Source organism: Astyanax mexicanus, chromosome 21 (assembly GCF_023375975.1).
Source record: "Astyanax mexicanus isolate ESR-SI-001 chromosome 21, AstMex3_surface, whole genome shotgun sequence".
In the NCBI taxonomy this organism is placed as follows: domain Eukaryota; kingdom Metazoa; phylum Chordata; class Actinopteri; order Characiformes; family Acestrorhamphidae; genus Astyanax; species Astyanax mexicanus.
This window is the reverse complement of record NC_064428.1, coordinates 32,844,297-32,861,654: the sequence shown is the minus strand read 5'-3', so window position 1 is coordinate 32,861,654 and position 17,358 is coordinate 32,844,297. Positions and strand designations below refer to the sequence as shown.

The 17,358-nt window shown below is 34.9% G+C and overlaps 1 protein-coding gene across 8 annotated transcripts in view; it reads right to left on the bottom strand.

The window, feature by feature from the left end:
• nfixa (nuclear factor I/Xa) overlaps positions 1-17,358 on the bottom strand; it is a 189,875-nt gene that overhangs the window by 94,930 nt on the left and 77,587 nt on the right. For 7 of the 8 annotated variants that reach the window (XR_007427942.1, XM_049469463.1, XM_049469469.1 and 4 more), the window contains one exon: positions 9,173-9,704. Coding sequence is in view for 7 of the 8 variants with exons in the window: in XM_049469463.1 (XP_049325420.1) it covers positions 9,173-9,704 (532 nt within the window). In the remaining variant the exon portion in view is untranslated. Of the gene's footprint in view, positions 1-9,172; positions 9,705-11,769; positions 12,682-17,358 lie in introns of those variants that run through there. The other variant, XM_049469467.1, reaches the window with a different exon arrangement.

Sequence of the window (17,358 nt, the reverse complement as noted above, 5' to 3'; positions counted from 1 at the left end):
ACTACAAACATGCATACACATACTTGCCCCAATCTAATACATATTTACATTCATATTTGCTTATTTTTTTCCCTAAGTGATGATGTATACAGAGCTACATTGGCTTACAAAAGTATTCATACCCCTAGAACTTTTTCATGTTGTGTCAGCTTATAACCCCAAACTTAAATGGATTTTATTGAGTACATAATTGTGATGTGGAACGAAAATGATGCTTGGCTTTAGAAAAATGTAATCAAGTAAAAATCAGAAAAGTGTTTTTATAATGCACCTGAATCCCACCTTTTCTTCTTCTAGTAACAGAAGAACGGAGTTACTGACAAAAAGTCACTAATAGTTCTTACAGGAATGTTTTTAACTGAGTAAATGAGCTCAGTAAAGCAGAAAGGAGCTGAGTTCTCTCCCAAAAATTAATCAAGTGTCTCTAATTAATTTCCTTATCCATCATTCTCTCTCTCTCTCTTTCTCTGTCTTTCTCTCTCTGTCTCTCTCTCTCTCTCTCTCTCTCTCTGTGTCTCTCTCTCTCTCTTTGGGCTCTGCAGAGCTGCAGAATGGGCTTTTGGCAGGGTTGGGAGGAGTGGAGGAGCGATGGAGGAGCGATGTGGAGGAGAAATGGTAAAATGGCCGAAGCCGCACATTTCACACCTCCTCAGCGGTGTGACTGCACATTTCCTGTGCGGCGGATTTAACCAGAAACAGCTTTATAATACGGGAGAATAATAATAATAATAATGTCTATACATCATCATACACCGCTAATAAAGAGTACAGCTATCCAAACATGACTAAACGCCTGGATCTGAACCTGAACCCTCCTTTACACTTTTACTCCTTTATTCCTTTATTCCTCTACATATTCACAACACTTAACGACCCGGCCGGACCTGCTCTACACTACAAAGCTTTACAGTATTAACGTATAAAAAATTACATTTTTATTTTTTTATTAATAATAATAATGTCCTTATCTGGTACTTTCTGACCCATATCCCAGCCAGACATGTATAAAGTACTAGAGACCGAGAGTTGGGTTAAATTAATGAAGTTTTCTATTAAAAAAGAGCCTTAAGTTGAAGTGAAAGTGTTCTTTAAGCTCCACACTTAAGTGAAAGTACTGTATGAACTGATTCTCAATGAAGCTTTGTTCAATACGTTTTTAGTAAGGCTTATATTTTTGGTTGAAGTTAAGGTTCAAGAAAAAAATATTTAAATATTAATATATTCTAATGTGTTTTTTTTTTTACATTTGATGTTAATTTAAACAGTACTGAGAGATGGACCTAATATGAAAGAAATGTTTAAAAAAATTAAGAGAGCACTTCAGTTTCTGAATCAGTTTCTCTGATTTTGCTATTTATAGGTTTATGTTTGAGTAAAATGAACATTATTGTTTTATTCTATAAACTACAGACAACATTTCTCCCAAATTCCAAATAAAAATAATGTCGATGATGCAGAGATTTCAGACCTCAAATAATGCAAATACGATAAGTTCATATTCTCAAAGATTTAAGAGTTCAGAAATCAATACTTGGTGGAATAATCCTGGTTTTTAATCACAGTTTTCATGCATCTTGGCATCATGTTCTCCTCCCTCCACCAGTCTTACACACTGCTTTTGGATAACTTTATGCTGCTTTACTCCTGGTGCAAAAATTTAAGCAGTTCAGCTTGGTGGTTTGATGGCTTGTGATCATCCATCTTCCTCTTGATTATATTCTAGAGGATTTCAATTTGGTAAAATCAAAGAAACGTATCATTTATATGTTTTTCCAGAGCTGTATATTTCAAATGTAATAAATGGAGTTTAATAGGAGACTGGAGATCTTATAAGTATGTAAAAAAGTGTTTCTAAGTTAAAAAAAAAAATCATGAAATGAAAAGTGTAGCCTGAGAGTGTTCCACCATAGTAGTACACACACACACACACACACACACACACACACACACACACACACACACACACACCGATTCTCACACAAAGCTGGAGTAAGAAGCATCTTCCCACACCGAAGGCGCTGAGGTTGTGCCAACCAGAACAATCGCAGCTCAAGCGCCCTGCCGCTATCTCTCTCTCTCTCTCTCTCTCTCTCTCTTTCTCTCTCTCACTCTCTCTCTCTCTCTCTTTCTCTCTCTCTCTCTCTCTCTCTCTCTCTCTGGCACACAGACGCAGCTCGTTCTGCGAGACTGACAATGAAGGCCGCGTTTAACGGCGCTAAACAAAATGTTTACAAAAGAAATAAACAATCGGCACGACAAAGAGCGCAGCCAACAAACAAACAAACAAACGCGAGCGCAGCGCTCGGCATTCGCAACACGCAAAACACTCACGCTCTCGCTCTCTCACCACTAACAAAAACACTCGCGCAGGCTTTCATTCCTCTCTCAAAAATATTTTTACACTGATATAAACAACCGAAATAAAACAACTAAATTACATTAAAAACAAACCTCATACACATAAACCAGAACAACTCATTCAAAATCATACAAAAAATCAGGACTTTTAACATTTAATCAGCACCACACAAACACACACACTCACACTCACACACATTATGATAATAAACTTTGGGTTAGGTTTAGGATTTTGTCTAAATTTAATGTTAAGTATTACTGTAGGTCACATTCCAAATACTACTTTTAAAATGTAAAGAATAATAAATCCTACATGAACATTTTTATATTTTTCACAGATATTGCTACTAAATTGATATCTATAGTTTTTTTTTTAACTGATTCAAAGTCTTATAATAAGCAGACCAATAGAAATGCTCCAAAAATTAACTGACTTCCACTGAAAAATAAGAAAAAAAAGTCTCTCACACACTTTCACTGAGAAATACACAACATGTATATATAAACAAAATATAACATATGTAATAACAAATATATAATAGTCTAATAAAATTATTAATAATAATATCACACTATTCTTTTCATATAATTATTAAAAAATTGTTCATAAACAAACAAATTCAGTCAAAAAAATCCCAAATACCTTCAGAATGTATTTAATGTTTAATTACTTCCACACACACACACACACACACACACACACACAAACACACACACACACTCAGAAATAATGAATACATGAATAAATAAATAAAAGAAGCTCAAAATAAATTTGTAATAAAAAAAAATATAAGAATATAATTATATAATATAACTTCAGAATCAGGACTTTTAACATATAATCACCTCCACACACACAGCAGAAAGGCCTATAAAATTTTGCAGTGTGTAGAAGTGTGTATGATTGTGTGTGTGTGTGGAGCTGGAGTAGTTGGTGAGATGTTGGCACGGTGTTCCTGCAGGCCCTGGGGTCCCGCATGGCTTCCCGCGGGGTGCCAGCCTCGGCCGCGGCTATTTGGAGGCCGATAAAAGCGGCGGGGGGTGCGCTGGATTAGCCTGATAAGATAAGAGAGAGCGGCAGCAGCAGTGGCAGTAGCAGTGGCAGCGAGAGCGGCGGCAGCAGCAGCGACGGCAGAAGTGGCAGAAGGGGCAGCAGGAGTGTGAATGGCAGCAGCAAAGGCAGCAGCTAACATTCTGAATGGGCAGCACAGCAGCCAGCCCCGCTGCCGGCCACAGAGCGCGAGAGCGGGCGAGTTAAAGAGAGAGAGAGAGAAAGAGAGAGCAACAGAGAGAGAGAGAGAGGGGGGGGGGGGGGGGTGGGGCAGGCAGGGCATGGCGGGCACTGCTGTGCTGGAAACCGGCTGCAGTGTTTAACTCCGTCGTACTGAAGCTCAGTAATGGTTTGATGGCACGCGTACAATCAGCTCATTGTTATTCACACTGTGTGTAAATAATAACGGCCCCTCATCTCAACTGAAGAAAAAATAAATAAATAAACAAAGAAAAAGCAACATTCTTTTATGTTTGAATTCAAATTTAAATTCAAATTCAAATTTAAATTCAAACATAAAAGAACTCAAACATTCTGCAGCTTCCTGTAACATTCTAGAATGTTGCATTTAATTTTTTTTTTATTTAATTCAAATTCAAATTCAAACAATCTGTAACATTCATATCGTTGCTGTCCAATGAAAAATCTCCATTTTTACTAGTTTACAAGTTTACTACATAATTTGAGCAAACAAAATGTATATTATCCATATTATAGCAAGAACTGCTCAAAAAATTAAAAAAATAAAAAATGAAAGAAAAAAATGACTTAAAAAAATGAAGATCAGTCAATCTGAAACATTTCAAGTACTTCTTTCAAGTATCCTCGAGTGCAGTCGCCACAAAGACCATCAAAAACGTTATGATGGAACTGGCTCTCATCAGGACCCCAGTATATTGGATTAGTTAAGTTGTCTATTAAAGCTTTATATTTATATATATATATATATATATATATATATATATATATATATATATATAATAAACAGGACACCCGCCAGATTCTAGTTATGTAAAAAAATATTAAATTGACAGGTCTATCCTTGTAGCTCCTTATTATTGATAATTAATAAAAACACTACACTGACTTTCGTTAATACACATATATTGTATATCTATAACACATATAAACAAACATAAAGCTGTTGAAAGGGGGAAAGAAATGCATGTATAACTCCAGCTACTTTTAACTCCAATAGAAAGACTATTGCTTGGAATATATATTTTTATTTATATATATATATATTTTTTTGTACATAAATTACATACTGTATATATAAACTGTATATATTTGTAACATATATATATATATATATATATATATATATATATATATATATATATATATATATATATATATATATAATACATTATATATGTAGGAAAATAATCATATTTCCAGTTCATATAATTATTCATTTGTTAACCAACAGCTAAATGTGGAGACTCCCAGAGAAATAGTCTGATAATTTAATAATTTACATTCATGCACAGAACTATACATTAAATGTTTTACTTCAAGTTATTTTAAATATATATTTTATGTGTTATTGTGATACGGCTTGAATATACAGGAGAAATAAACACACAATATGACCTTTATACAGTCATACTTCATTCAGCTCCTCTTAATCAGTTATTAACTAAATTAAGTGTACACACACACACACACACACACACACACACACACACACACACACAAACGGACACTAACACAAATCCAGCGGCAGCAGTGATACAAAGTCAGTTCCAGTCATAATGAGAGACTGTGTGTTTCTTGTGTGTGTGTGTGTGTGTGTGTGTGTGTGTGTGTGTGTGTGTTGAGACAGTGTTTGGCGGGAAACGTGAGCAGTGATATCTGGCTGTGAATGTTTGAGGAGACCACACCAGTGTCTACACACACACACACACACACACAAAAAGAGAGACACACACACACACACACATTTCCGAAACACACTGCCAATGAGATAGTGGGCACACACACACACACACACGACACACAGAGGTATCAGGCCAAGTACAACAGCATGCTCTCACACACACACACACACACACACACACACACACTCGGAGCGTACTCTCTGAAGCCCTCACTGGAAACACACAGTCAGTAGTGTTTTTTAATCAGTGTGGTTCTGCTTTAATCATCATCACGCTCACATCATGAAGAATCATAGCCTGAGAACCGAACTGAGGTTCTGCAGAAGCATCAAACAGCCAGATCAGAACCACCCTAAACCCACTGCAGCTCAGTTCAATTACTTTCACTCCAGAAACGACAGAATAAGATCATTTTAAGCAGAAACATGCTATAAATCACAGTGCTGTGAGTCATGTGACTGTAGAAAAGTAAGGAAAGTATGCATTAGGACACAGATGCATCATCACCACTGAATCAAAAGCTTGTAGATCACTAAACATTTTCACTTATTTTATTTATTTAAATGTAATTTACTTGATCGCATGAACAAATGTTACCAATAATACCAATAATATGCGTGTATATTAATATTTAAGCAGTTTTTTTCTTGTCTAATAAACTTAAATCGTATGGCAGTAATTAAGTTAGAATAATAATAATGTATACATATAAAAGAAATGTGCACTGTTCTTAAATGATATCTGCCCCATATCAATTATTTTACTCCAATTATAATTACATTGTTTTATATTTTACAATATATATTTCAGACAAAAAAATGCAACTTTTTTGTTTTACATCCAATTAAATGCCATTTAACTCAGTTAAAAGTAACTGAATACCAGCCTCAATCAAATTTTATAATATAATTGTATGTGTGTGTGTCCATTGTGTATGTAATTATATATGGTTTAATGTATTTCTTATGTAGAACCAGAGAAACAGGGAAGAGGAGAAGAAAGGAAAGCCTTAGTGGAAAAACTTCATTTGACCCTATTTGACCTGAATTTAACACAAAGCTGGGCGATACATCGACTATAATATTGTTAGTGTCCTTAAGTTCTATTAATCTTTGTAGCTATTGCTTTTTTCCCATTTTTAGTGACTTTTAGTGACAACATACTTGTTCTATATAAATAAATAAATAAATCAACCAATAAATAAATAAATGTTACATTTTTAAGACGCTGTTATGAACTGCCTGTAAACCACAACTTAATTTCAATTAATTTATTCTACTATATTCTACTATATAGCTATATTAACTTGATATTGCAACATTGACATAGTATTGCAACAATTATAATTCACTACATGGACAAAAGTATTGTGATACACCTCTTATTGGCTTAATTTAGGCTCTTGAACTGGGTGGAGCTACAGAGCTGACTGAAATGTAAAGAAATAGGATGAAACTGGTTTAGCTAACATTTTTAGGTGTCACAAAATTTTTGTACAAATCTGCTACTAAAGCTGCAGGGGGTCAACTCCATATTAAATCAAATATGTACAGTAGGTGTCCTAATATTTTTGTCAGAACCTGCTGTTAGAGCTTACTGCAAAGGGGGACCGACTCCACACTAATGTGTATGGGTTTAGAACAGGAAAGCATTAAAAAAACATTGTAATTGTATACTGTAGGTGTATCAATATTTTGTTATAAAGGGGGAATGACTTCATAAGAAAAAACTATGGGTTTAAAATGGGGTATCATACATGTCCAAACCTGCTGTAGTAGCTGCAAAGGGGACCGACTCCACACTGATGACTATGGGTTTAAAATGGGAATGCGTAATCGTGTAGGTGTATTAATACTTCTCATAAAGGAAGAACAACTCTATAACAAAGCCTATGGGTTTAAAATGGGACATCATACATGTCCAAACCTGCTGTAAAAGATCTGCAAAAAGGGAAACCGACTCCACACTAATGACTACGGGTTTAAAATGGGAATGTGTAATCGTGTAGGTGTATTAATACTTGTTATAAAGGGGGAATGACTCCATAAGAAAAAACTATGGGTTTAAAATGGGTCATCATACATGTCCAAACCTGCTGTAGTAGCTGCAAAAGGGGACCGACTCCACACTGATGACTATGGGTTTAAAATAGAAATGCGTAATCGTGTAGGTGTATTAATACTTCTCATAAAGGAGGAACAACTCTATAACAAAGCCTATGGGTTTAAAATGGGACATCATACATGTCCAAACCTGCTGTAAAAGATCTGCAAAAAGGGAAACCGACTCCACACTAATGACTACGGGTTTAAAATGGGAATGTGTAATCGTGTAGGTGTATTAATACTTGTTATAAAGGGGGAATGACTCCATAAGAAAAAACTATGGGTTTAAAATGGGTCATCATACATGTCCAAACCTGCTGTAGTAGCTGCAAAAGGGGACCGACTCCACACTGATGACTATGGGTTTAAAATAGAAATGCGTAATCGTGTAGGTGTATTAATACTTCTCATAAAGGAGGAACAACTCTATAACAAAGCCTATGGGTTTAAAATGGGACATCATACATGTCCAAACCTGCTGTAAAAGATCTGCAAAAAGGGAAACCGACTCCACACTAATGACTATGGGTTTAAAATGGGAATGTGTAATCATGTAGGTGTATTAATACTTGTTATAAAGGGGGAATGACTCCATAAGAAAAAACTATGGGTTTAAAATGGGTCATCATACATGTCCAAACCTGCTGTAGTAGCTGCAAAAGGGGACCGACTCCACACTGATGACTATGGGTTTAAAATGGGTATGTGTAATTGTGTAGGTGTATCAATACTTGGTAAAGTGGAATACTTCTATGACAAAGCCTTTGGGTTTAAAATGGGACATCATACATGTTCATACCTGCTGTAAAAGATCTGCAAAAAGGGAAACTGACTGCACACTGATGACAATGGGTTTAAAATGGGAATGTGTAAATGTGTAGGTGTATCAATACTTGGTATAAAGGGGGGATGACTCCATAACAAAATGGGACATCATACATGCCCAAACCTACTTTAAAAGATCTGCAAAAGGGGGACTGACTCGACACTAATGTTATTGGGTTTAGAATGGGAATGCATTTTAAAAATCCTTTGGGTGTAATTGTGTACTGTAGGTGTATCAATACTTGGTATAAAGGGGAAATAACTCTATAATAAAGCCTATGGGTTTAAAATGGGACATCATACATGTCCAAACCTGCTAGGAGAGCAGTAAAAGGGGGACCGACTCCACACTGATGACTATAGGATTAGAATGGGACGTCAAACACATTCTTGTGTGTGTCCTAATTCTTTTGTCGGAACCTGCTGTTGGAGCCACAAAGGGGGACCAACTCCACACTAATGACTATGGTTTTAGAATGGGAGTGTGTAATTGTGTACGTGTATCAATACTTGTTATAAAGGAGGAATAAACTCTATAACAAAACCTTTGGGTTTAAAATGGGACATCATACATGTCCAAACCTGCTGTAAGAGCTGCAAAGGGGGGACCGACTCCACACTGATGACTATGGGTTCAGATTGAGAATGTGTAATTGTGTAGGTGTATCAATACTTGTTATAAAGGGGGAATAAATGCTATAACAAAGCCTATTGGTTTAAAATGGGTCATCATACATGCCTAAACCTGCTGTAAAAGATCTGCAAAAGGGGGACCAACTCCACACTAATGTTATTGGGTTTAGAATGGGAATGCTTTTAAAAAAAACCCGTCAGGTGTTTTAGTGTAATGTAAATGTGTTCTAATACTTTTGTGACCAATATCGCCCAGCCTTATCTGAGTTATTGTTCTACCCGCTAAAGAAGGAACGCGTGGCGAGTGGCGCACTGACCTGGCGATTGGACGAAGTAGGCCAGGTAGAGGTCCAGCTCTTTGACGGAGACGCCGATGTGGTGCGGCTGGACGCAGAGGGTGTGGTTGGAGCACTGGGGCGACTTGACCAGCCGCTCGCCGTCCGTGCTCTCCAGCGGGCTGCCCTTGAACAGGATGACCATGACCAGGTCGAGCCTCCACACCTTGTCGGCCTGTCGGAGGCAGTCGATGCGCCTCATCTTGCCCTTCTGGTCGGGGTTGGAGAGCACGCAGCACGCCGGCTTCTTGCCCGTCACGCTGAGCACAAAGTCCTCGCGGAACTCGGGCCGGATGTCCTTGCGGAGCTTGGCCAGCAGGCGAGACGCCCACTTCTGCTTGATCTCGGGCTTCTCGCCCAGCAGCTCGTCTTTGACGGCACGCTCCTCGTCCTTGGACATGCGCTTCTCGTGCTTCTTGAAGTACTTGCGTTTGCGCGCCTGCAGGTTGAACCAGGTGTAGGAGAAGGCGCGCACGTGCGGCAGCAGCGCCTCGATGAAGGGATGGAACTCATCCTGGAAGAGAGAAAGAGGGCCGAGGAGAAAGAGAGAGAGAGAGAGAAGGAGGGAGGGAGAGAGAGAGGGGGTTAAGGGTCAAACAACTTTAGAATATAGTGTGATCCATAATACACTGTTATTATTACAAATAAATACATTAAAATATTGCTCCACAAAAGGTCCTGTCATATAAATATAATATTCTATAAAATTACGGTAGACACATTGTTAATGCATATATTACTGATTCATTCTTATCCATTTAATAATAATAAAAAAAAACATAACTCTCTTTTTACACAATGTTTTAAAATCTTAATTTTAACAAAATTTTAATCAGGTAAACTCGGATTTGCTTCTTTTTTTTACCTCAATTTATGCTTATAAATTAATTAATACGTTAAATTTGCATCATACTGTATCACTTGATGTTTTATGGAAATTCACAATTCTTTCACAATACTTTTTAGTGTTTTAATGCAATGTGCTGTTATGTTTTATCAATTGCTAATTAATTAATTTATGCAAATACACTAATTTTGTACTGTCTGTTATTTAAGTGTAATGTACAGTGCGTAAAACATGCTGTGCTATATGTTATTTAACTGAAATTCACTATTCTGTACTTTCTAGTGTTCTAATGTATTAAAATGTGCTGAGTGGCATTAAAGAGAAATTCAGTATATTTTGTACTATTCACTTTCTGGCATTTTACAGACTGTTAAAATTCTGTACTATTTAGTGTTATCAGGAAAATGCACTTTTCAGTACTGTCTGGTATTGTAGTGAAATGCACTAGTCTGTACTTTCTAGTGTTTCAGTACAATGTACTCTTCTGTGCCGTTTGATATTTTAAGGAAATGCACAATTATCTACTGATTATTACAAAAATGCACAATTCTGGAACTGTCTGGTGTTTTAGTGCAATACACTTCTTTGCTACAATCTATTAGTTCTGTGAAATATACTATTATATACTTAAATTATATATAGTGTTTTGCAGAATAGAAAATATATAATAAAATCCACACTATCTAGTGTTTTAGGGAAATGCTCGATACTTTTCTTGTATTTTAGTGAAGCGCACTACTCTGTACTTTCTAGTGTACTAGTACTATGTGCTGTTCTGTACTGTTTAATATTTTTGACAAAATGCACTATTTTCTTCTGATTATTACAGTAATGCACAATTTATCTGATATTTTAGGGAAATGTACTATTATATAAGTACAATCAGCCATTTTACAGAAATTCACCTCCATGCTATATTTGATGTTTTGGTGAAATGCAATGTTCTGTTCTTTTCTAATAAAAAAATAAAAAATAAAATACTAGAATGCATTATTAGGTACTATTAGGTGTTTTGGAAAATGCACTGCTCTGCAGTTTTCTTGTATTTTAGTGAAATGCACTATTCTGTATCATGTTCTATTATTCCTGGTGTTTCAGTAAAACATACTAAGATTACTAGTGTTGTTATCTTGTATTTTAGTGAAATATAAAATTGAAATACCATATTCTGTGTTATCATGTTTTATGTTTTATGTTTTAACATTTTACAGACATGTAATATTTCTTATTAATCTTCAGTGTTTTAGTGAAATACACTATTCTCTTCTACCTGGTATTTTAGTAAAAATCACTATTATGTATGATCTAAAATTTGTCTCGAATCTGTTTGGAATATAAGTGAAATGCATTATTCTGTATTTAATGGTATCTTATAGAAATTCACTATTGTGCAGGGTCTGTTTTTTTTTGTGAACTAAAATATACTGACACTGTGCTATAGTGTCTGGTACTTAAGTGAAATTCACTATTCTGTATTATCTAACATTTTACAGAAATGCTGAATTCTATACTGTCTGGAAATAATATGTAATATGTGATATTTTATGTGAAATGTCAATTTAAAGCCGTGAACTGAACTAAAGCACAAAAAAAAAAAATAAAAGTCAAGCATCTTTCATCACTTTCCAACTTTTTCCGTGCAACACATTTCACCACAGCACTGCACAATCACGGACAAACACGAGGCAAGACATGCAACACAAAAAAAGCAGCAGAAAATGAAGGTAATTACCATTTCGCACTTTCATCATAAACTGCACTGCGACTTGAGAATAAACGAAACCGGGGGAAAAAAGGCAAGCGGATCCTTTCTTGGCTCTACTCAGAGCGGCATGTCCTAATTATCTCTACGCTGAGTAAATACAATTTACTTAAAATACTAATTACAAAATATTAAATACTAAATACAGCGCTGGGAGGAGAAATAAATCGAATTGGAGCAGAATAAATATGGAGCTGGATCTGAGTTAAAAAATTACATTCTTTTTTTTTGTGCCAAAGAAGAAAGAAAAAGGAAAAATGAGAGGAAAAGTTCTAAATGATACAAAATTTAGATTTGCATGAAAAATTTTGAGGAATAAAAAAGTTCGTAAATGCAAAAAGAAAAAAAATCGGAAAGTAGAGTGCGGGAATATCGCATTCTAACCAGGAGAAAAACGTTTGGCAAAAGTGATCTTGGTTCAGATCTCGTGGAAGAGAGAGAGAAAGAAAGAGAGAGAGAAAGAGGGAGGGTGAGAGATAGAGAAAGAGAATGGGGTGAGAGAAAGAGAGAGAAAGAGAGAGAGAGAGAGACGGGACAACCACAAGGGGTAGCAAGAGCGAATGAAGAGCCGAAATAAAAAAAAAAAACGTGAAAGAGAAAGAGAGAGAGAGAGAGAGAGAACAGAGGACCGAAATCAATGTTGGACGAGCGCTCGTTCATCCACCGGCCAACCCGCCTGACGCTCCTCTTTTCCTCCTTTTTTTCTCTCCAACTCACTCACTCACTCGCTCCCTCTCTCTCTCCCAGCGTTCTTTTCCTCACCAGCGCCCGCGAGTGTGCCAGCGCCAGCCTGAGCCCACCTATTTGGCACCGAGTCGCCCAATATGCTCGACCAATACGCACGCTTCAAGGGCTGAATGGGTGGGGGAGAGAGAGAGGGAGGGAGGGAGAGAGAGAGAGAGAGAGAGAGAGGGAGGGTTGTATGTGAATCTCTCAGTGGGTTGGCTCTGCACTTTGCCAAATTAGCAACTTCCAAGCTAGTCAGCACAAATGCACAATCCAGGACCAATCAGATGCTTAGAATGGGTTCTAGCCCCACCTCCCCTGTGCACCTCAAAATCGGGCCTAAGCCACAGAATCCAAAAATTACTGTCGAATTTTTACATTATTGATTGATGTTAAGGTTATGTATAAATTTAATACACACACACACACACACACACACATATATACACACACACATCGTCCTGTATGCACCCCCAAAATCAGGCCTAACTTACAGCCTCCATACTCAAATATGGTAATTTTTTAATTTTTGATTCAGGTTAAAGTAAAAATGTTGAATTCAATATATCACTTTTGTAGGCATTAGTAGTAGTAGTAGTATTTTTTATTTTATATCCATTACTTTTTTACGACTGTCCAACAATGTCCACATACATAATCTGTACTAATACATCCTCCAAAAATGACTCAAATTTCACAATTTTTGATTTGTTAAATGTGATAATATGTTAAAATTATAAATAAAATGCGACAATGTTTAAGTGAATCTAATTCTTTTGTAGACACACACACAGACAACTACACAGCAACAAAATTTTACAAACCTACAATTTTCAAAAATTACTATCATTTTTTTATTTTTGATTTGTTAAATGTGATAATATGTTAATGTGATAATGTTTAAGTCAGTCTGTTCCTTTAGTACAGACATATGCAGACACCTACACAGCTACAAAATGCTATAAACCTACAATTTTTCCCAAAATTACTGTCAAATTTTACAATTTTTGATTTGTTAATGTTAATCTTAATGTGATAATGTTAAAGTCAGTCTGTTACTTTTGCAGACAAATGCAAAAACCTACACAGCTACAAAATCCTACAAACCTACAGTTTTCAAAAATTACTTTTTAAATTTTTGATTTACATTAAAGTGATGATTTATTCCTTTATTCCAGACACAGACAAACACATGTATGCATTTGTTTGCATGAGTCCAGGACCAATCAAATGTTTTTATTGGGTGATTCTAAGCCTGCCCCTTATAAATCTTTAAAATCGGGCCTGAAATACAGCTTTCAAAAATTACTGTCAAATTTTTTATTTACGATAAAGTGATGTTTAATTAAATATATTCTTTTTTTGACTGACACACACTCTGTCCCCGCCCCCTATGCACCTATGCACCTACAAATACAGATCTAAATTGCAGCTTTCAAAAATGACTGTCAAATTAAAAAAAATGTGATTAACATTAAAGTGATAATAAAGTAAAATGTTTCATTCTATATATTACTGCCTTTCTATGACACACACACACACATACACTCTACTGTCTTCAAAAATTAACCCCCTCCTTACTCATCTCCTTTTACCCCAGTCTCTCCCCCCCCCCCCCTCTCTCTCTGGCATCACCCCTTCCCTCAAACCCTTTTCTTCCTCCATCCCTCCTTCTCTCTCTCTCTCTCTCTCTCTCTCTCTCTGAGTCTTGGGATGAGCTGTTGTGTGAACACACAGGGCTGAAATCCCTGCAGACCCTCCAAACCAGCAGCTGCCATCAGACCCACCACACAAACAAAGAGGCAGATAGACGCGCACACACACTACTATACTTCTCTCTGCATTGGACTCTGACACACAAGTCTGATGGGGCATCATGGTATATATATATATATATATATATATATATATATATATATATATATATATATATATATTCGGGATGCATCAAAAATTCAGGAACCGAATACATCTCAAACAAATAACTTTTGGACAAATAAATGAAAAGACAAGAATAGCATATACAATAAACATAATAACCTATAACGAACAAAGACATTTAATTTGAAAAGCAAGACAAAAAATACATTTAGAATATTTAAGTTGTAAAAAACAAAAAAGCTTCGGACAACGGTAAAATTTTGTTCAGATTATCAGATTAGTCAATGTAAAAAAAAAGAGTATATTTTATTATATTTTAGTACAGTGCAAGGATCAGCCTGTGTGTTCAAACTGTGTAGTAAACTAAAATCCCACAAAAAATAAAGATAACTGTTTTTCATTGGACAGCGACAGAGACAGAGAGTTGTACACTGTCTTATATTGTGTAAAAATATATATTAGACCAATCACAATATATAAACTGTATTGTAAAGCAATACATCCAATACTTCCACACATTCAACTTGATTGAACACATTGATGAATAAGAATACTCAGACAATGGAATACAAATATTAGGAAATACAAATATTTAAACGTCATTAATAAATATAAACACTGCTGATGAACAGAGTTGACTTATTTTTTTTTTATAACAGCACTAATATCATACCAGAAATATCGCAATTATTTTGTTTGTAAGTCACTGCTGTTTATGAAAGAAAATGCAGAAATTGTTGTTTTCCTTTCTGCTTTAACTTTACTATTTACTTTACTATTACATAGTAATAATGGATTTATTAATAAACATATACACATATATATATATATATATATATATATATATATATATATATATATATATATATATATATATATATATTAAGCAATACAGTGTTACAGAGATTATAGCACAAAAATCTTTTGAACAGGTTTCAATAATAGTAAATACATTATTTCATATATATAATACATTGTTCATTTGGGCTTTTTAAAATATATCCATATTTCTGTAGCTTTCTGTATATTTCAGTTTGCCTCTTTCCTTTTTCTAATAAGAGACACTTATGGAATTATGTTGTACCTAAATGGAAGTGAATATAAAAAGAGTTTATTTCATGTGATTTTGGAGAATTTCTATTGGTCCATTCTTTAAGGAATTTTAATACAGTGTAAGGATCAGTCTGTGTGTTCAAATAGTGTAGTAAACTAAAAATAGACCAAAAATAAGGATAACTGTTTTTGATTGGACAGAGACAGAGAGAGAATGAGAGTTGTATAATACACTGTTTTTTTATTATATAAACTGTACTGTAAAGCAATAACACAATACTTCCATAAATTAAACTTTGAATAATTAAGATTACCCAGATAATGCATTTATAAAGAAATATTTACATATTAAGCAATACAGAGTTATAGAAATTATAGCACAATAAATATTTTGAGCAGTTTTCCACATTATTAACTACATTACTAAATACACTGTTAATTTGTGCCTTTTGAACTATATATACATATTTCTGTAACATAACTTTCTGTATATTTCAGTTTGCCTCTTTTCTTTTTTCTTTTTTTTTAAAGACTTGAAAACCATTAAGGGAAACATATGTAATTATGTAGTACCTAAACCTGATTAACTGAGATGGAAATCATATGGAAGTGAATGTAAAATTATTTCAGGTGATTTTGGACAATTTCTATTGGTCCATTCTTTGAGACATTTGGACACAGTGTAGGGGACAGTACATCTAAACCAAACTAAAATATGACAGAAAATGAAGATAACTGTTTTTTATTGGACAGCGACAGAGAGAGAATAAGAGTTGTATTATACACTGATTTACATTGTCACTGTCACAAAAACCTATTTTTTTTATTATATAAACTGTATTGTAAAGCAATAACACAATACTTCCATAAATTAAACTTTGAATAATTAAGAATACCAAGGTAATGGATTTATAAATAAATATAGTCATGTTAAGCAATACAGTGTTACAGAAATGATAGCACAATAAATGTTTTGAACAGGTTTTAACTACATTACTAATTACATTGTTGATTTGTGCCTTTTGAACTATATATCCATATTTCTGTAACGTAGCTTTCTGTATATTTCAGTTTCTGTATATTTCAGTCTCTTTTCTTTTTTTCTTTTTTTTTTTAAGATATTAAAACATTTAAGGGACACATATGGAATAGTGTAGTTTTTAAACCTGATAAACTCTTTTTCAGATTGACTTTCATTTGACTTCCCTCTCAGTTAATTTCAGGTGATTTTGGAGAATTTTTATTGGTCCGTTCTTCAAGACATTTTGTCACTATTTGTTTAAACAGTGCATTAAACTAAAATTGATAAAAAAAAATAAAATAAGGATAACTGTTTTTGATTGGACAGCGACAGAGAGAGAGTTTATTGGAGAGATAATACACTGTTTTATATTGTCAGTGTCACAATAACCTTTTTTTTTTGGTGAAATATAAACTGTATTGTAAATACATTAAACTTTGGATAATTAAGAATTCTCAGATAATGGATTTATAAAAAAATATTAACATGTTAAGCAATACAGTGCTACAGAAATTATTAACTACATTATTAATTACATTGTTAATTTTTGCCTTTTAAACTAAATATATTATCTCCGTATTTCTGTAACATAGCTTTCTATATATTTCAGTTAGCCTCTTTCCTTTTTTCTTTTTTTTTTTTTGTCACATTAAGCGTGTGACAAAGCACAAATCCATTATCTGTGACCCGATGATCCACCAGGCAAATCGCTAGCATGAGCGGACTCAAATCGGGAGATCTAATCTAGCTAAATCCCCACAACCAGTTTAAGCAGCATATGCCGAGCTCCCAGGGTGCCACCGCACCTCAGGGCACAACGCCACAAAGAGGAGAGGGCACCGCTACCCAGCGCAGGAGCCACAGGAATAAAGGAGGAA